The sequence below is a fragment of the Charadrius vociferus genome, unplaced genomic scaffold (assembly GCF_000708025.1).
Source record: "Charadrius vociferus isolate BGI_N301 unplaced genomic scaffold, ASM70802v2 scaffold259, whole genome shotgun sequence".
NCBI lineage: Eukaryota > Metazoa > Chordata > Aves > Charadriiformes > Charadriidae > Charadrius > Charadrius vociferus.
This window is the reverse complement of record NW_009661368.1, coordinates 2,710,960-2,732,037: the sequence shown is the minus strand read 5'-3', so window position 1 is coordinate 2,732,037 and position 21,078 is coordinate 2,710,960. Positions and strand designations below refer to the sequence as shown.

The 21,078-nt window shown below is 38.9% G+C and overlaps 1 protein-coding gene across 1 annotated transcript in view; it reads left to right on the top strand.

Moving 5' to 3' along the window:
- The window catches only part of LOC104293944, a 40,000-nt gene that overhangs the window by 6,794 nt on the left and 12,128 nt on the right, over positions 1-21,078 (top strand). The window contains exons 3-13 of the mRNA XM_009893499.1: positions 200-286; positions 2,926-3,099; positions 4,600-4,748; positions 6,927-7,103; positions 7,720-8,035; positions 8,323-8,531; positions 15,783-15,873; positions 16,427-16,513; positions 18,367-18,519; positions 20,122-20,251; positions 20,382-20,414. Of these exons, the coding sequence (XP_009891801.1) occupies positions 200-286; positions 2,926-3,099; positions 4,600-4,748; positions 6,927-7,103; positions 7,720-8,035; positions 8,323-8,531; positions 15,783-15,873; positions 16,427-16,513; positions 18,367-18,519; positions 20,122-20,251; positions 20,382-20,414 (1,606 nt within the window). The remainder of the gene's footprint in view (positions 1-199; positions 287-2,925; positions 3,100-4,599; positions 4,749-6,926; positions 7,104-7,719; positions 8,036-8,322; positions 8,532-15,782; positions 15,874-16,426; positions 16,514-18,366; positions 18,520-20,121; positions 20,252-20,381; positions 20,415-21,078) is intronic.

Genomic DNA, 21,078 nt, shown 5'->3' with positions numbered 1-21,078 from the left:
AGGAGTTGTGGATATTTTGTGCTTGTGAAAATCAGGTCAGGAGGATGCTTCCATGTATGTTCACGTGGACTTCTGCAAAGCCTCCAGTGCTGTTTGAACACTGTTCGCTGAGGGAGATTTCACCCGAGAACACGATTGGATTTGAGTAGACAAAAAATAACAGTGTGGACATATTGCTGATTTCTGTTCTATTTTTCAGGTTCCACAGGATTTGCTAACTGGTTCACAATTTAACTTCATTATCTACAAATACAAACACTATCGGTGGCAGAAACGAATTTTGCAGGTAACTTTAAAAATTCTCACTTTTGAAGAAATATAAAAAAAATACAGGATGCTTATGTTGCTCAATAAATGTTATGAGATAATGTAATACATCCTGTGGTGCAGCGACCTATCAGAGAGGTACAAGATATTGACCAACTTTCTACCTTTTACACCAAAAGTATTTTGGGAGTAATATCTGAAAATCATAGAATCGCTGAGGTTGGAAGGGACCTTTTAGATCATCAAGTCCAACTATCAACGTACCCTAAAACCACCTCTAAATGATGTCCCCAAGGACCACATCTACCCCTTTTTTAAACACCTCCAGGGATGGCGAATCCACCTCCTCCTTGGGCAGCCTGTTCCAATGTCTAATAACCCTTTCAGTGCAAAAATGTTTCCTAATATCCAATCTAAACCTCCCCTGACATAACTTGAATCCATTTCCTCTCGTCCTATCACTTTTCACCAGGGAGAAGAGGTCAGTCCCCACCTCTCTGCAACCTCCTTTCAGGTAGTTGTAGAGGGTGATAAGGTTCCCCCTCAGCCTCCTCTTCTCCAGGCTCAACACCACCAGTTCCCTCAGTCGTTCCTCATAAGACTTGTCCTCCAGACTCCTCATTAGCTTTGTAGCCCTTCTCTGGACATGCTTCGACACCTCAATGTCCTTCTTGTAGTGAGGGGCCCAAAACTGAACACAGTACTTGAGGTGGGGCCTCACCAGTGCTGAGTACAGGGGGGTGGTCACTTCTCCAGTCCTGCTCACCACACTATTCCTGATACAGGTTAGGATGCCGTTGGCCTTCTTGGCCACCTGGGCACACTGCTGGCTCATATTCAGCTGGCTGTCCACCAGCACCCCAAGGTCCTCTACTGAGGCTCTGGCAGGGCTGTAGAATGGACTTGATGGTCTAAGACGTTATTTTACCTCTGAAAAACATGATTCATCACAAAGATGATTGATTGTAATAGGCTCTGCACGGGAGTTGTTCTTATTACTTATCAACAGTAAATGCATACAAGTGATGTGGATGTACTTAAATATCTGTCCCTTTTGATAGGACATCACTTCAACTGCACTCGCTAAAACCTTGGGAAGAAATGTTCCTGGGGATACTGGGAAGGTTCCTTTGGCAGGCTGTGCGTTTCATCTCTGGTTACACTGTCCTGTGAATTTTTTTTTGACATTATGAACCCTTAAGGCTTTATTGAATTGCTGTGTCATAATGGGACAATACTTGAATGATACTAAAGCAAACTTCTGTCAATAACACCTGATGGTGATTTCCTGATTCCCTGAAGTCAGTGTCAGAAGTTCCATCGTGTTTCCAGGAACCTGGATTTCACAGATTTTTTTTCTGCAATTTGGACAAAATTTGATAATGAGCAAGTCCAAGTCATACATGCTAGAGGGTGTGGGATTTTTTTTGTTTACTATATCTCAATTGTAGAAAGTATAATCTCCTTATTTCCCTCAATATCCACCAGTTTTTGGAATTAAATGATTATTTGTTTAGACATAAAGCTGATGGAAAAGTGGAGGAAGCTATATTAGATGTGGAAGTTATCAGTTTGGGAATCTGGAGTAGTTTAATTCCAGTTCTGCAGGTACCAGCAGCCTTTGAAGTCAGAGATAATGATGAGAATGGTTCTGATTTGGAGATTTTCTCCTATAAACAGAACAGAGGGAAAGGCCACGGTGTTGGCATTTGGTTAGCGTGGTCCGCACTGCAGGAATGAAAGATGCCAAGAATCATTTATGACCAAAGGTAAATATCTAACTCAGGCGAGATCTGAGACTCTTCTGAGTTTGTCCTATCTGTGGGCCGCGCTCAATGAAGCTGGGCAGTCAGATAATATTCACATCTTATTATGTCAACAAAGCTCCTTCTGCTCAGCGGGGACTGACACATAGAAGACATACTGGAATCTGTCTGTACCAGTTTTTAACACTGCAAATGTAGACTGTGCAGTGGAAGAAGAATAAGCTTATTTTGAAGCAAACATTTTTTAATTGTTTTAGCTGTGAAACAGCAAGAAATTAACTTCATTGGCTATTATCATCACTCCCTTCACCTATATGTACACATATATGTGTATCTATACATACAGACAAAAAATCTGTGCTAGATAAGATCTAAACCAAAACATAGTAATATTGACATCAGAAAGTAATGTCTCAATAGTATCGTCTTTTTGTGGCACAGAAGCGACTGTTATAAAAACAACGACCTTCACTTCACTTTAGTACTGGGGCATAGGTTGAACCAGTTAGTAATTGAATCTCTGCTGAGATGGTTGTGCCATTACTTTGTGCTACCACTACTGCCGAATGGGAAGTTTTTGCACTGGGTTGTGTAAGACAAGGAGAATTTAAAAAGAAATAATATTTCAGAGTGATAAATTGATGCATATTCATCAAAAGAGATAGGGAAACACAGTTAGAATGAATATCTGTTTGTTTTGTAAATAAGACAAGTATCGTACAGTATCTTGATGATGGAATGTCATTTTTTATTCTATCCATCAGCAAGATAGATACATATTCTAAGCTGCTCCTTTATCTAAATGCCCTTGCATGGTAATATTGGGGATGCTGTCTTTCCCTTTCAACGAAGAGAAGCAATGGAGTCAAGTAATGAAGAACTTCTATTCCAGATTGATTTCAACACGAAGACCATTTTTAACATTGAAAAAGGAATTATTAAGAAACAGTTCCCTTTCTCACAAGTCAAAGGCTGTGAAGATAGTGAAAGGAGGCGCTTCAGCATTGTGTTTCATGGGCGACAAGATTATGAGCTGGAAGCAGTGTCTCTTGATGATAAAAGGAAGGCAAGTTTTTACAATGTCATAGACAGATTGCTATAAATAACAGCTAATGTTATGGCAGTACCCAGCAGGTCCCAGTCATAAATGGGAATTGTTATGCTGTGCATTGTGCAAGCGAAGAAGTAGGTATGTCTTTATTCTGTGTATTTCGTACATAGAACAAAGGGAACGTGTGTTCAGGATGAAGTTTGGCCTTAGGAATTTGCCCCAGTTCACTAGGACTGAAAATGTAAAGCCCGCTCAAGACGTGATATGAAAGTGGATGCATTTCTTCAGCTACACCTTGAAAGTAACTGGTCTGAGATTGTATTAAAACAAACAAAACTGACGATTTGTACAGCTGACCTTAATTGAAATTTTCTAAGCAGTTTTTTTTCTATATATAAGATATTTATTAAAATGCATGCTTTTAAGATGAATGAATGAGGCCATCCTGATGCTGTGAAAAGAAAAAGACCTAGTAGTTCATCTTTTACCATCAAAATGCACGGAAATTATAAAATTATCAGAGGAAGACAGCCTAGGTACAACTAGATATTAATTTAATTCAGTGTTGCAAGATTTTGTGTGAGCCTCATTTTGAGGTCTCAGCTCCTTTTGAGTTCTAGATCCAATTATGTATTCCAAGTAGTTAGTGTAATTAGGCTCTACAATGAAACTTGAGAAACTAGAGTTGTGACATTAGCAGTAGCTTTTCACCCGAATGCAGATATCCCCCGTGTTCAGGGGTGATCGGGTCATGGAGTCAGTGTCATCCCACTGCTGAGCGGCTGAAGCCAGCCACACGATTTAGGTTGAGGTGCAAACTCTCAAAAAGCATGGAAGAGTTCGCATCCAAACTTCTGGCATGACTAATTTTTAAGGGGCTTTTTGCAGAGACATTAATCCCTCATGAAGCTTAACGGTTCACTCCGTGTGCAGAAACCTTTATTCCGTATGAACAGCACCTCATGGTTGGTTAGCTAAACTTACAAAATAGATTACATTTAGCAGAAGGGCTCAAAAAGGCACATGTATTCTGTAGTAAGAACGCTCAAATATGGCCCTGTATAACAAAAAGAGGGCCTTAAATTCACACCCACCTTAATGCATACTATTTTCAACCTTAGGCAAGACTTCATTTTCCTACGGGGTTTGAGATTTCAAGCTAAAGCAATCAATTGCTACTTGGGCTTGAACTGAGCTGAACAGAAACTTTGTCCTAGATTGCTTTGTATATGAATTAAAAAAGTAAAATTATGTTTTACAGGAACCCCTCCAGAATAAAATTATATTCTCCTTCCACTGACAGGTTTAGAACTGTGGGCATAAAGCCAAATTGCAGTTAAGTAGTTTAGCATTATAGAAAGACCCTATTTATTTTACGTTAATTTATGTCACCTATTTGGCTGCTGCTTATAGTGTTGTCTATCATTTTTACACTTGAAAAATTCACCTATTAATGTCTTATTCAAGGGAATTAAAGTGGAAAATATACTCTCTCTGCTGCCACTTATTATATAGATAATGTACCTTCTGAGCAGAGTTATACAGAGCAATTCGTACAAGAGAGCAGCAGAGTCCTGCTCTGGAAGACCTGCGGACTGTGATGTGATACACGAAGGACTGCTGGATTTGCAGCAAAACGCTTCTGCATCCACTGAATGGGTGAAGTATGCACAGCACTTCCATAGACCTCTGGGTTGTGGATTTTATTAAAATTTCTGATAAATACTTTAAGATTTTAATTTGATGATAATAAGTTGATTATTTAACTGCTTTTTAAAGTTAAAACTTAGATGCCAAATCTGCATTAAATGAAAACATTGAAACTAACTGTTAGTGCAATAGTGGTACCCAACAAAATGAAGTTCTGATGTGTGCTAGAGACTGCTGTGTGCGTTACTCACACAAATACACAATGGTGATGGTGCTAAGAGTGATTTTAATGGTGGGGCTTCTTTATGTTTACCTCTTTATTTTCTACTCCATTTTCAGCCATAAGGAAAAGCAGAAAAAGCAGATAAGGAGTGTAAGAGTCCTGCTAGAGAACACTGACTCACACTTGCCAAATGGATGCCCCAAAATTCATAATTCGTTCTCGTAATATTCTGAATTTCCCTCCTGTGGGGGTGACCAGCCATGGTGGCCTAACAGGGTGTGGTTTCGGAGACAGGAATCATTATTCAGTAGCAAACGGACTGTCACCACCATTTGCTTCAGCCCCTAAACCATCAGAGATAAGCGTGACTTCTGCTTATTCTGTTACTGAACTGGCGAACCAGCCACAATGATTTTACACAGTTTGCTACCCATCCTATGGACAACCCACCCTTCCCCTGAGCCAGCTTCTAAAGTACCTGGAAATTGCTTATACTACCAAAGGAGAGAAAGAGAGAGAAAAAAAAAATCTGTCTACCAAAAACTAATTAAAAAAATTAACATTGTAATTATCTGCACAGGGCAATTATCTCAAAAGACTTCACAGTTCACAGAAAATGATTTTAATTGTTTTTAAAAGGCTACCACTGTATGTCTTGTAAACACTATCCTCAAGTGCATCCCAGGATTTGTTACTTTGCAACATTTAACAAGTTTGTTAACAAACAGAAATTGATTTTTATTTATCTTGTGAAGCAAAGCCCTTGTTGCTTTATTCTTGATATTAATCCTCTTTTTTTTTTGGCAAAGTAAATAATGGTGGAAACATCTGGAGATCCGATTAAACTATAAGTCCCTGCTTTAAAGAAAGGAGAGATCAATATAACTGCCAGCTCCATTAAACAATTCTTATCACTTTGACTGTTTATGTGGGAATAGATGCAATTTATATTTTATGTTTAATTCTTCTGGAGCAGCTAAACTTATTTAAATTCCTCATAGAACACCTTAATCAACTAGACACACCTTGAAGAGAGAGTGGAGGAAAAGAAAGGTCTGAAAGAACTGTCAGAATGATAAAGAAATGCAGTAACCCTCAAGAAAAATGAGAATGCAAATGCTTAAATAAGAATAAAACCCCCATACAGTAAAGCCCCACTTGTTGAATGTGGGGCCTTTCTTATAAGCAGCAGAGCAGAATCCTGGAAGAGAGACTGGAGCAGAACATTTTGCTCTAATAGAAGCTGTGTGCGGGCAGGCAATTTGTGCCAGGGTTAATTTATCGTTTAAATAGGAAATACCCACACTTTGGCACAGCCATTTCCGATGGAAGCCCTTGAGAGCAGAACACTTTGACCCCTTCCTGCCAAGTGGCTCTTGGGAATGAGGGGGGACCAGGATCAGTCCTCATGGAGCAAGAGCATGTGCAGAAGCATTTCCAAGAGAGGAAGAGTTATTAGACTATAAGGTTGGGCACTAACTTATATTATGGTGACTTGTTTACAGCTTGGTGGCAGTAAAACCTGGAAGACACAGAAACTCTGAAGCCTATGTGCTTCTCAGTCACATAGTGAACTCCTTTAAAAAAAGCTCGCAGTCCAAAAGACTCACCATCCCAAACAAACGAGATGAATAAATAGAGTGGGAGGGACAGAGTGTAGCTAACAAATTAACAGGACTTCTGTGATTTTTAGTTGACAGTAAGATCCTCTTAGTTTTAGCTCTCATTAGGCATGGCAGGCTGGAAGTTCGTATTTTATGGCACAGTTTACTTACGTGTCAGATGAGAATAAGAAGCCCTCATCTCAAAGGTTTTATGCTTTACTATTGATACTTTTTGACTGTTCCATGGAAGATGCTATAAAAATGTGGAGACTTATTGACATTAGAAAATGGTTTACCAAAGGTAAGGCTTGTGTAAATAAGTAGTCAGTGAAGAATGAACTGTACCTCCATTCCTTGTCCTTCAGGTACTTGGTACAACTACGTGAAGGAGAATTGACTTTATATTGCATAGGTCTGGGAGGAAAGAACAAGACTGCGGACCCTGCAACAAACACAATTAATTTGTCGGGTGGTAATGTGAGTGTCAGCAAGGAGAATGGATGCAGTACCTTTTCAGTTCAGACCAAAGAACACAATTATTTGTAAGTATAGTTGGTAATTAATAGTTTGTTAAAGCAGAACTACTGAAAACAAGGTCAAGCAACAAAGAATCACAGTGTCCCAGAACAAAATACAACAGTGGAGAAATGAGGCCATCACAATTATATAGATTACCCCTCCCACTGCTCTGCAGTGAATTGATGAGAATTTTAAGGACGAATCAAAAGTACCACGTTGTGGAATTGTGAAGATACATTGAAATACTGCCCACAAAGACTTGTCTAGCTGTCATGCCAGGAGCCAGTGAAGAGGTATATCATTCAGGTTGATAGGACAGATGTGTGAACAGGTTCTGACTAGCTTGTGCAACAAGCATAGTAAGACGTAGCACACTGTTCACCTTCCCCCAAGGTGGAGAAGAGGAATTACGAGGTAACTGCACCACAAAGTCAATATATGGCACAACTTCAGCTCTCTAACCTTAGACACGTAAGCAATTAACTCTGTCTGAAAAGGTCAGAGTCAGCAGCAGTGGGCTCCTTTGACAAGCAAAGCTGCTGAACATCATTCTGCTTAAATAAGAAATACCTGTGGCTGTATTAGTCAGCATGTTATTTACACTTCCTTGTGTTTATATATGACATTCTTAAATTTCAGGTTTCGAATACCCTTTACTGTCCAAAAGAACAGGGCAGAGGATGTTAGCAAGCTCCAGAATGAATGGGTGTCTCTCTTAGAAAGGTACTGTCAGCTGTGCAAGGGTGCCTCACAGGAGGGATCTCAAGGATGCACCTCCTCCGAAGCAGATTATGAGGATATTACTGTACCTCTGAATGAACAGAAAGAGGAGACCCTCCACTTTGGTGTGAGTTCCGCAACAATCAGTCTGAACAAGTCTTCAAGCCCCCAGCCTGCAGAGGAGGAAGCAGCCCCAGCGTCGCCGTCTCTTCCGCTTCCCATAAGTAAGGCAGAGGTACCGCCAGCCCCACCTGCATTACCACAGCCCTGCAGCTTCTCTCCATCGACAAAGAGAACCAAAGCCTTTCACTGGGATGTTGTTCCTTGTGATAAGGTGAGGATGAAACTGGTGATAGCTGTTACAGGAAAAAAATAATACTGTAGCCTGTATTACATGTACAGTTATCACAAAAGTACAGCTGTGCCACAAAACAACCTGGATGCCTTTCTCTGTGCTTGGATGGAACACAGTGCCTCTGTTCTTTTGCCTTTTTGTTTACCCTGTCACTCCTATATTTTTAGATTCAAAAATCTGTCTGGGGATCATGTGACCCATGCAAGATAAAAATAGATGTATCCAGACTCTGCGATCAGTTCCAGATTCAGGACACAGCAGCATTTTCAAGCAACGAACCTTCAGTGAATCAGCACATCATGTTAGATCGAAAAGTTGCACATAACTTCAGTAAGTGTAGTAATAAGAACTGTGTACCCCTATCTGGAAGCCTGGGGTGAGCACTGCATGCATTTTCTATTTGTACTTTCTGCCATTCGATAGGCAATGAGACAAGCTTGTGCCTAAATCATCTTTTAATTCAGTGCCCCTTTACTCATTTATAAAAACAGACCTTGTGGCTCAGTTGCTCTAAATGTGGTTCTTAATGATACAGAGTAGAAACACCAAGCTTCTCTTCTTGTACAAAACGTGGATGTGCCATTGAGCTGTGATGATGTTGTCTTAGGGCAGATACGTAAAATCACGTATGACACCTGTGAAATCAATGTTAAGATGCTGACTTCAAAGGATTTTAAAATTTTGTCCAGATGAAACAACTCAACAGAAACAGCTTGGTAGAACTTTGAGTAATGTGCTCAGTCTCTCTCCTACATGGAGTTCAAGAATATTCATGTAGGTGTAGATGGGTTGGTGTAAGAAGCCTTTGAGGCAGCTACAAGCCAGGTCACAGGAACTCTCTTGGCCTTTCTCTTGCCAACAGCTTAGACTGTGAACGGCCGTCTTGAATGATCATGAACAAGATCCTTCCCTCTCATATCTCAGGTATGATTCTGCCGAAGGCCTGACCTAGGACAGTCTTTCACAGCTAACGAAGCAGTTCAATACATAGTTCTGGTCTTACTAATAAAATGATGTAAAGGTCTTTCAATTATTTTGATGAGAAGTGGTAGATATTAAAGGAGCAAGTATAATTGTTCTTCAAAGGCTACTCTGATTTCTATTACAGACATGGCTTTCCAAAAAAGTTCTACAACCTAGAGATGTTTTAAGAAATGTTACATGTGTAAAGAATTTGGGGCAGTTAATTTTGAAGTTTTAATGATTTCATCTTTATGAATATTGATAAGAAAGAATATATTTTGAAGATTGTGTAAAGTTTTAATTGGGAACTGTAAATGGAGATAACTTGTTGGAATTATTGCATCCATTGACTAACAATTTGAAGGGTTAAAAGGAAGTGAGTGATACGAAAGTGCTGTTGTAGATAAAAAGAATTCTGTAATAGCACTTTTATCTACTAAATTATTGCAGTTTCTTTGAGGAAATGTCTTTCTTTTGGTTTGCAAATAGCACCCTTCTTCCTTTTGATCCTATTCCTCTTACAACTTTTTTCATTGAGACATTCTACATCCATTTCTTAATCTTATCCTTAAAGTCCCATCAGTGAGATTTTTGGCATACACTTATTATAATGGACATTACTTAGATCAAAAGCTAATTTGATTCTGAGAATTCTGATTAATCTTCCTGCAAGTGCTGCAAACCACAGTTCTTACGTTAACGAATAAAAATATGAAGCTCCAAAAATGCCAGTAGGTTAAAATTTCTTGAGAATTTGAGTGGGTTTCTGAACACAAGAGAAAAATGAGAGTTCTGAGAGAAGATCTACACACTAAATTCAAGCCCAATGTATGAGAAAATGCAAATAAAAGCTAAGTTATCTAGTGGATTCTAGTAGACAACATAAATTTCTGCATCCAGAGAACAGCTATCAGAAAGAGAGAGACAAGAAAAACATCCTCAGATTTCCAATGAAAAAGTTTTGGGAGACACTATAATGTATATGTTAATCCAAGACTGTGGGATCTAGTGGGTGAAAGACTGATATAGGAGTCAAAATACCAGCTTCTGAGACTCGATTGGTGCCTGTTTCTCTGTATGAGACCCAGTTTCCCATATATACAATCCTTATTCTGCCTAGAAAAATACTTTGGCAAAGTCTGATGACTAGAATTTATTCAGTGGCTAATTTCAGCTACTAAAAATGTTCAAGAAAATATTAAATACTTTTTAGACAGGTTGTGAATATTTGGAAATCAACATTTTACTATGAGTTATCCACTCTGTTACAGTCCGTAGACATCACCACACCTGAAGAGATACTTGGTTTAAAAGGCACAGGGAAGCAAAGGATACAAGGCATAAAAAGCATAAGAAGGAAAAAGGGAAGATTCTGCCAGGCTTTGCACTAAAGCTAGATCTCATAACAAAATTAAAAGGGTGGAAACTGTGTCAGAGTAAGAATAAATGGCATATACTCCATTGGCCAACAGTCTCCTGAGAACCATTAATAACTGATTCGGGCCACAGCAAGATCCTATAACCTGAAAAACTGTTCATTTTTAGAATTGGAGAGAAAAAAAGAGTAAATCATACACATCCTTCCTGAACTCTCCTTTCCAATCCCCTGGTGCAGCTCAGAGGAGTTCTGTTGTTGCAGAGACTCTAGGACAAGTTTCATGCCAACACTGAGAAACATTTAAACCTTTTCTCTTTCTCTCCCGGTGCCCTCTGTTCACTTCCTGTGTTTCCTCTTTTACCTTCACCTTTTGGTAACGATGATGGAGACAGACAGTAATTAAAGAATAACTGGCAAGACAAAGTAGTCTTTTGGGGACCAAGAGCCCTACAAATGGTTTTTCACCTGTTTGGGGAAGAGATGTCTTATTTCCATTTCCCTATCATAATACATATAATGATCTAGGCCCATGTCAGCACAGAAGTCTTAAACATTACAAAAACTCTTAATCAGATTTTAGAATATCAGGCAGGGTGGAAGAAGTGAGCCCTTCTCTTTCCCAGGTTGCCTTCATTTTGGGAGTAACTTTTCTTGCATGGACTCTAACTACCTGTTTTTGAACCCTGGAAATTAAACAAAGCAAGTAAACAAAATAAAATAAAAATCTTCATAAAAATACTATAATATGCCAATACATTGTATTGTTATTTGGAAAAAAAATTGTTTTGACTGTTGAGCTGAGCACAAGAGAAATATATATGCGGAAGTACTTGAGTAGATTCCGATAACAGTATCTTGATAGTTCTGTCGTAAGCATTGACTATTTTCTGGCAGAAATATATTTTTGCTTGACTATTGCTATGCATATTTAAAGAAAATATGAAGACTGAGTTTTTGCCTTAGCATTAGCAGCTACTCAGCTACTCTTAGCAGTTTTGGGGTTTTTCTGGTGTTCTTTTTTTTCCTTTTTTTAAATCTGGAAAGTAATTCTAAATGTTTTGGTGATTTTTTTCTTCCCTTGAGCATTTTCTTCCAAGTAATCTAAGAATCATTTTCCTCCAGACATTTTTCTTAAAAGTTTCCACATAAAACCAAGTGAGCTGAAAGAAAAATTATACATTATACATGAAGAGAGTGGTGGACTTACAGATGAGCAGATTACAGCGCTAAGAAGGTAATATTTGGAGTTCAATTGTTTGTTTGCAATATATGCTACCTTTTGGAGAAGGCATAATCTTTTGCAAATAATGTGAAGTTCAGGAAAGATGACACTGAGACATTGGATCTATCCTGACTGTGAATAGAATATTAGGGTTGCACACAGAAATCTCAGTCCTTGCAACTGAGATTTTAGAATACGCCCCCAAATTATGACTTTTCCCCATGTTGTGTAGGAAAGGGGATTGCAAGAAATGACAGCAAATCTGACATGATTTTGTGAAGTAGTTACAAGGAGCAGAGTTAGTAAAAGAACAAGTTGTGGCAGTGAGCAGGTGTAACTTGATGAGAAAACTTTACATCTCTTACTACAGCCTTACTGTCTATTGTGGGGTCAGAAATGAAAGATTTAAAATTGGTTTGGAGAGGAAGGAGGCAGACAACTGTTAAAGGAGCTTCATGGGATGATGGATATTAAGAATATCAGTATTTCTGAGTGGCAAAGATTTGTGGCTTTAAAGCAGGATGCAAATTTCTGTATCTTTAAAAAAAATGAATTACTGTATGAGAAAAATAGATTTCAGGAGTGTAAGCAAACTATTGGCATGTGAAGTTTGTAGGAACTGGATTGTATCTCTTTGAATAGTTTAAGACATGGAAAGAAAGGAAAGAAGTGGGATCCTACAGTAGTATCCATTGTACATTACAGTCCCTATGTGGTACTTGGGCCATTTTTTTAAACACACTCATATGAAAACTTGATGTGAAAGTTTTTCTTGCTTCAAAATGAGAAAAAAAGAGAGTATTTTTCTAAAGCAAGCTTGGAAAAAGATGATGCTGTCAAAGAAAGTGGGGAAGTAAATCACTGATGTTTCTACATCTTGTGGAATGAGTTTAATTTTGGCCTTAAAATCCTGATCCTAATCAGTACATCAACAGCAATTTTAAAATCTGCAGAATCATGTCTGTACTTAGAAAGTGATGTGAACAGGAAGAACAGACATGTAACATACGGAATTAATGTCATTCTGTGAGATGGCTTGTACAGAGCTTGCCCTAATTGTGAAGGGACATGGACAAGACGCTGAATGTTTAAATTCTTTATGTGTACCAGTGTTCTGGAGGAGGTTTCCGTGCTGTCCCAGTGCTTTACCAGTTATACCTCACACTGGTGCACAGCAGATTATGAGCTAGTGAACGGTGTAGAACCCCACTGAAGGTAATGGAGCTCCATTGCCTTTCAAAAGCTGACTTTGAAGGCTTCATTCAAAAAAGAAAGATCTTACTGCAGTACTGCAGTTTCTAATTGCAGTGATGGAATTGATCAGGACACAACAACAGTGAAATGTCCTGGACGTCAAGAGTGCTCTCCAGTCACACACGTGCCTGTCTCTGGAGAAACCAATGGTTGGAGCTGTTAAGAAAATGGTTCCAGTCCTGCAGCACCGCAGAGCGCTCGGGGTCTGGCCAGCCCCGTTTCCGAGGGCAGCCTCTTCTCACACCTTGCCTTGCAGGAAAACACTGAACATGCTCTGTTGTTCAAGCCCTGATACAGCACTGCAGATCCAGCCCAGCATCTCCGCGCTGTTGAAGTTGGTGTAACACCACTGTGATCACTGATGTATAGCATCTGGGCTCTTTGCCACCAGATGATAATAATAATAATGGTGGCAATGAAGCTTGAAAGATTATTTTTTCCTTAAAGATTTCAGAGTCTTCCTTTGATAGCAATAATGCTGAGGAAATTTTTCTAGCAATCAAATGTGTAAGAGATATCGGATGCTGTATTGCTATCCGTTATACGGGATCAAGGGTTCTGTTCCTGGGATTCTTATTTATTGCCAAAATCTAGGAATACATGTACAAATATTGTAGTGAAAGGAAGCTAATTTTTTTCCACCCTGACAGTTTAAAAAGTGTTACTGAAATAGATGAGATGCATTTCAGAACTGAGGGTTGCATTTCCAAGGCAGTTCAGTGTCTCACAGCTCCTGTTCAGGCACCGACACCTCATCGAAGGAGCAGACGCTTATCTTGAAACATCAGCACTCAGAAGTTTCTCTTGTACTGCAGTGGACTTCACATGACACAAGTAGCAGGACACTTAGCACTTTTGAAGACCTTTCCACTTGATTTACGTGCTACGGTGGAAAATTCTGCCGTTGAAAACTGTGGCATCCAGTTAATTGAGAACCTGTGGTTATGACAGGAATTTAAACAGGATAGTCAGGAGCTGGAAAATTCCTCTCTGTGCAAATTATACCTGTCATAATGTCTAAGCCTGAGCAGGAAGTCTAAATTCCACTATTGTAGAATAAAAAACAGTTAAAGGCAAAACCAAGATTACATTTTCAAGACTGACCAGGGAATAAAATGTTCTGCTCATGTATCCAGTCAAAGTTAGTGGAAGTGGTGCAATATTATTAGAAACTTCAGGACTTATCTTGGTACGGAAACCTTTCCATAGTTCTCTGAATGATTCTTTATCCTGACGTCTTAAAATCAATAGAAAAGCACTCTTTGTCTCTATAAACTTAATTTTTCAGAACAGTGGGAGATTTTCATTGCACAAATTCCATTAGAGTTGCATTCATGTAAAAAGATATTTATGGAATGCATTCACATATTTTTCTGCTTCCTTTTCCACAGCTTCCATTGTTTAATGCTTTAAGCTTTAAACCTTCTAGATAATCTGCTAGTTTCATTTCACATACATAATACATTAAAACAATTTGATGGCATATCAGACTTCTGATTAAATGAAGATATTTGCTGTCAGCTTTAAAAAAAAGTTCTCTGAATTTGCTTAAAAAGTCAAATTATTTGTAATAATAAATAACCCCCCTTTCATTTGCCAACAGATAACTGATATTTTTACATGAGAATTCTTTTATTTTTTTCTTGATGATGAAGGGTTCTGAATGTAATATTTTGTAATCTGCTTTAATATAGATTTCATAATTCAAACCCCAGCAATTATTCAATTGAAATATCATATTAAATTATTGACAGCAGTGGAAAAAAAATATTATTGTTTGTCCTGTATTTAACATGCTAAAATCTTTGCTTTAGTTTTTCTGTCTTTGAATAAATTTCCTTACTTTTAATGAAAATGTGTATCTACCCCCATGAATGTTTAGTCACACTTGCTACAAATTTAGTAGGTTGTTTGCAGAGAAAGAAGAGAAGATAGTAGATCTGAATACTTATTTAAGATTCATAACGCTCCTTCTCATATGTTAGCTATAACATCGATTTCATTTTTCTTAAGATATGCTATGAATTCCCACAGTGCATCAGTCCGACAGGCAGGGAGATCTCCGAAGGAGGGGAGGGAACTGTGCTGGTGTGCTTATTTTTCCAAGTGGAGGCATGTTTAAAGACATCCGTTTGCTAAAAATCTGCAGCGCTGGAGTACTGTGGGAGAATATTCTGTTACCTTATGCAGAAGGTTACCTCTTGTTTCATGGGCAATTAAAAAAGTTTTAGAGGTAGGAGTCGGTCAGATCATGGGGTGCACTGGTTAATCACACCATAGTATGAGTCTGCTCTGCTTCTGTGCTCGTTTTTCAAAGAAGTTATTGCTGGAGAGAAGTGAAGCCAGCATGGCCACAACTGCTCAAAAAGTGTGCATTGGTTCTAGGTGCTTTGGAAAAGTTGTCCAATATGTTCATCCCGTCAATGAAAACAAGGCGTGCGTGTATCAACCACAGAATTAATGAACCTCTTTGGAAATTATGGCCTTAACTTCTCTGTCACATGGTTTTACCTTATCCAAAACAGCCCATGCCATTGTAAATTGTCTGTAGATCTGCAGGTGAACACTACTGACCATTATTTTCAAGCATTTCCAGACACTCAGATCTATCTGCAGATCACTTTTGCTTTCCATCACACACTTGGCTCAAATGTCTATAAAGCTCCAATGATTAAAAAATAAAGATGCAGTACATAAGCCACACTAAACAGTCAGAAATTCCAATGCATGGAATGGAATGATTGTTTTATATTACAACAATATTGAATGAAGAGGAAGACGACATCTAATTGTCATTTGCTGTTTTACAGGTACATGCCCACACCAAAAGACACAGAAAGGTACCAGTCGTTCAGGGGGTCTCCGTCAGAGCTGCATGTGGTTGATCAGTTTATGTTGGAGGTAAGAAGGTACAGCGTTAAAATACACCACGTGCTATTTCTAGCACACTGTCTCCTAGATAAAATCACTACAAGAAGCTGTTGTTTAGAACTTAAATTTACAGTCTCAGCCAGAATCAGTGTAAGATAAAGAGTTGAGACAGACAGATATAACAAAGAGAACTGTATGGATCCCTTTGCGTCTCCAAGTCCCGTGCCCTCCCTTTCCTCCAAAGCAGGAGATGATTTATTCTGAGCTACATTTCCCAAATCTATAAGCATAACATCAGATGCATTTAACCGTTCTTGTTCACAAGAAATGCATGCCATTGATTTTAATAATGTCTGGCCCTACAAGCATGCAGTATTTTCTTGAATTTGCATATGCAAATGATGCATGTTCAGCTATGTGCCGTAGTATGTCTACAGATTAAGGCCTAAGATAAAATTAATAAATGAGCACAGAAATTAGGAAAAATATGGTGCAGCTGAATTACTCAATAAATTATGAAAGATATGTGCTTGTTTTGGTATAAACATGGGGTTTAATTCCTTTTCTGTTCAATTCTATGCAGATGTGTAAAATCCCCCACTTGAGCCAGAGGCTGGATCTCCTGCTTACTGTACGTGAGCTCCCCGTGAGCATGAGAGATTTGGAGCCTGTGAGTAACATGAGTCCTTCATAGTGTGTTTGTAATCAAAATCTAGCCCTTAGAGAGTAGAGGGCCAAGTGGCCTCAATGGAGACTTCAAAGCTGTGTAGTTGGAGAGGTTTTGTTTTGTTTTTTTTTTTTCCTTTTTTTTTTCCTATAGCAAAACATCTCACAGTCCATAGTGTGAGCAATTCATAGTGTAATAATCCAGGCAGCATAGTGTATAAAAGACCTTTTCATGGCACTGTTCAAAAGTAGCAAGCAAAAGGGTTAAAAAAAAAATAAAAAATCTCAATAGGTCATGTTTCCTCTTTCTTTGGCCAGCGATAAGACAGAAGCGAATTTCACCATTGAAATTCAATTCCTTTTGGGGGGATGTTCTTGCGCCACAAGCTGAAAAGATCAATCTGAAGTCAGAGATACTTAGAGCAAGCTTATTCGACCAGCATTTCGTAGACATTTACTATTTTCAGAAGGCTGAAGGAGGCTGTTCACCCTAAGGATTACAGCATCGAATTGAAATGTTGCAAACCAGAGTTCAAGTCCTTCACTTCTTTTTTTTCAGGATGACCTAGGGGTGGTGGGGTGGGGGGATGCAAATGAACAGTGTTCCAGTCTCATGGACTGGATCTTCCTGTTCCAAACGGCTGCCTTACCTGCCAGAGTTTGTATATGCTTTGATTCAAAACAAAGTATTTCGACACAATCTGTCTCTGGGAAAATGTTTCAAAGGTTTTGCTCTTCTTCAGCATGGGAACAAAAACAAAATTTGAAAGTTCTGCAATTCTGAGTTGTTATCCTTTGTCTGGCTGTGATTAAAACCATAGTAACAGTGAACAAAACTCAGAAGAGGAACAGATGGAAAACACTGGGGAGATGCACAGGTTTCTGACCCTGCCTGGTACAGTGCTACACCTTTGCTGTCCTCCACTGAAACCAAATAGTTGAATATTTGGAAGCTGTTATATATCCTGTTTGCTTTGAAGGATATTTAAAGTTCACTGAAGAGCTGATTAGTTGTATAAGTGTTTTCTTACTTATGCACCCTAACACATGTTTGTAAACCACAGATTATACACCTAAAATTCTGTGGGACAACCTGAATATTGGCTTTCAGCATCCTCTGGCCCTGTGATCTGCTATAAAAGTTTTAACAATGGCTTTCAGCTCTCCGGCATGTTTCATCCTTTCCCTGTTTTTAAATCTGTGTGTTGGTGACTGATGAAGAGAGGTGTGGTGCTAAAAAAATACAAATTTCCTAATTTAAAACAAAACTACCTCTTGTGTCTATAGCCCTGGAAGGGAGGTGGCTTCCCCGGGAAAACAGAAATTGATACTGAGTTTGATTACAGAAAATTATTATTCTTCCTTGTGGGGAAACTGTGCTAAGAATTTTGATAAGATAACAGTCTTCAGCTGGTATAAACAGAAGGGAGGGAGGTGAAGGATGGAGAAGCTTATACCGTGCTTCAGGCTATCTGCTTCCCCTGATGCCTGACATTTGGTGCAATCTGGTGCATTCAAACAGCAAAATACTTTTTCTTCAGAAGCATTTTTAAGAGATGAGGTTGAAGATATTTTGGCAGGGCTGGTTTGGCAGCTGGAAAGGGTGTGACCTCCATCCGAGACAGGGTAACTGTGCCAACACCAGCTTTATCTTGGTGGTTGACTTTTAACTGGTCCTTCCTGAAAACCCCTGGCCTGTTCCCCAGGGAAGCTGCACAGGAGGAAGGTATCCATCAGCTAAAGCGTGATGTGCTTCAGGTGGGGACAACGAGGCTTTTGGCAAAGGGAAGGTTTGATTGGCACCATTGATTTATTCACATTTTCAGTTTGAACTGAAGGAAGATTTGTGTGTTTCAGCTAATAAACCAGAAAATCCAAGCGAGTAAGCAGCTGCAGTCCAGCCAGAAATTTGTTGCTGTCTTGGAGTACATCTTAGCCATTGGGAACCATTTAAATGAAAAGGCAGGAAAAGAGAAGGCTAAAGGATTTCGATTGTCATCTTTGACCAAAGTGAGTAAATATTTTTCTTGTCATTAAAATAGTCATATTATAAGGTATGTTAGTCATTAATATTAAATCAGTTGTGCCCTGAATGTGGGGAAAGGCAATCATTTTTAATGAGAAGCTAACATTTTAACATCTGCTCTCGGTTACACTAGAAACAAAATCCTGTTTAACAATGTGTTCTTTAATGTGTGTTATAACAAGATGCATTTCCCCATTTTAGACAGCAGCGCTGGCTAGGTGGGGGCATTGTGGCGTCGAACACGCTGTGTTTCTAATGAGGTAGAACATCAAAATGCCAACTGCCCTGCTATTAAGAACCCCTGGCTAGAGGAGGTGCCTGAGCTGCAGGCCCCTGCTTAGGTGCAAGTTTAGAGAAATTGTATTTTGCGGTTTTGTGCAGAGCACTGTTGTATGGATCCTCTTCATCTCACTGCGGTCAGAGGCTGTGACCACGGCATTTCTTCTGTGGTGGTGGCACTTTTATGGCACTGGAGTAATTCCTTAGCGCTTCAGTCTATTCCAATGCAAAGGTCTTTTGCAGCAAGTGGTACAATGCCATTTTAAGGTAAAGTTTCAAAAGTAGAATGTAAAGAAATGAATAATTTCAAAGGGAGTGAAATTTGCCCGCAATGGCGTGAACTCCCCCATCGTTGCTCTGCTGGATGATTGAATAGGGGACGATGGCGGCAGTTGGGATCTTCACTTTTTCCTGATAGAGAGCTGCTGTACAAGAAGCATCATCTAGCTCTTAGTTCTTTAATTGTCTCTTCACTGACCTACCACTTGCGTGACATTAGGCTGAGTTTTCTAGTAGTTTTAAGGAAACTGCTTTTCCCTCTTCATCAGAATTTGCCATCAGAAAATGCTGCTACTGAGCACGGGTTTTTTTGCCCCCTCCTCCACCCAACAGTGGCGGAACATCATACTCTTATCCTAAAAAGTAAGAAATACATACAGATTTCTGAAGCTGCCTTGTACCTTTAACACTATTGTAAGATTATGCCTGATCTGTAAATAGAAGAGAGAAGGATTTTTATTTTGTTTTAGTAAGGTATCTTTCCCATCTGGAGACTTTAATATATGAGTGAATGATTTATAACTCTAGTGACAATTCTGAGACAAAACTTGCTTTTTTTTTTTTTTAATATATATAATGGTTGTAATACCACATCTATCGTAATGAAAAATGCCTACAAAATCATTTTCTGCCACATAGCATCTTCCCAGATTCAATTAAGGAACTTTAGTGTCTTCATGAACGCAGCACACTGCTTTTAAGTGGAAAGCAATAATTACTGTGTTTGGAAGTCCAAAATCAGTTGCAATCTATTAGGATACCTTAAGTTAAAAAAGACCCCTGTGAATAAGAAGACACAAAAGAACAAGGAAGGTCAATGGATATGAAAGCGTAAAGCTGATCTTAATCAAGAATGCCTGTGAAATGGCAGATGGAAAAGGAGAAGTTTAATTTCATTGTGTTGTCTATTCTTGTCAGATTTACCTGGGAGCTATCAACATCCCTGCTGTTTCTTTTTTTCTTTTTCTTTTTTTTTCTTTAAAGTGTAATAGCTCAGTCTGTCAATTATTGCTATACTCTATTTGCAGTTGCCTCTGTTGCGGGGTAAGGAGAGGACATTCACCTTGCTTCACGCCCTAGCAGAACAGATCATCTTACACGAGCCCGATTTGGCTAAATTTTCTCAGGAGTTGACAGAATTTGAAGCTGTTCCTGATGGTAAGAGGAGGGAGGGGGGAAAAAAATCAACAAATGAAAAAATGAAGTCCTTCAACTTTTGTGGAAACTCCCATCCTCACAATATGAATGATATTTATTAGCATTATTTTCCCTCTCTCTTTCTTTCTAGCTTCCATGAAGGGCCTCAGTGCTGAAGTTGATGGTATGTAAATGTGGTTTCTAAATTCGGAGAAAGATTTTCATACGTTGTGCAGTCATTTGGAACAGGTTTTCATTGCACTTCTGTAGTTTGTAAAGAGAAGTAAAGGTTCAAAACATTGAGGTAAAGTGTTGCTATGGTGATACTTAACCTGCCATGTTACTGTGAAGAATTTTTAAAAAAAGAAATATTAAAGTGTGTCCAGGTGGTTTAGAAATATAAAAAATATACTGCCCGTGGTAAATAGAGTTTATCATAGACTACAAATGTTAAGTGAAACAAGTGTCCGTCAAAGTTACGGCTGTAGCGGAGTCTCCGAGAGCAGGCAATGCAGCAGGAGAAAACTTCCTACAGCAAAGTCCTGAAGTTCAAGAATTTCTTTGAAACAAACTGGTGTCCTTCTCTAGAAAGGAGTAAGGTTGACAGGAGAGAAGAGAATAAGGTTGCTCAAATGTAAGATAGTCCTTGTGAGACATTTACAAGTTACTATTGAACAGTATCACAAGGTGACCAGTGAAGTCAATGGATTTTAGATTGAACCCTTTGAGAGCTGATAGAGAAGCTGTATGAGTGGATGAAAATGACTTGTATTGTGTTAAAAGTTTATAAAAAATGTGTCTTTTGAAAATGCAGCATGGATGTTAACTGTAACAACAGACCAATATAT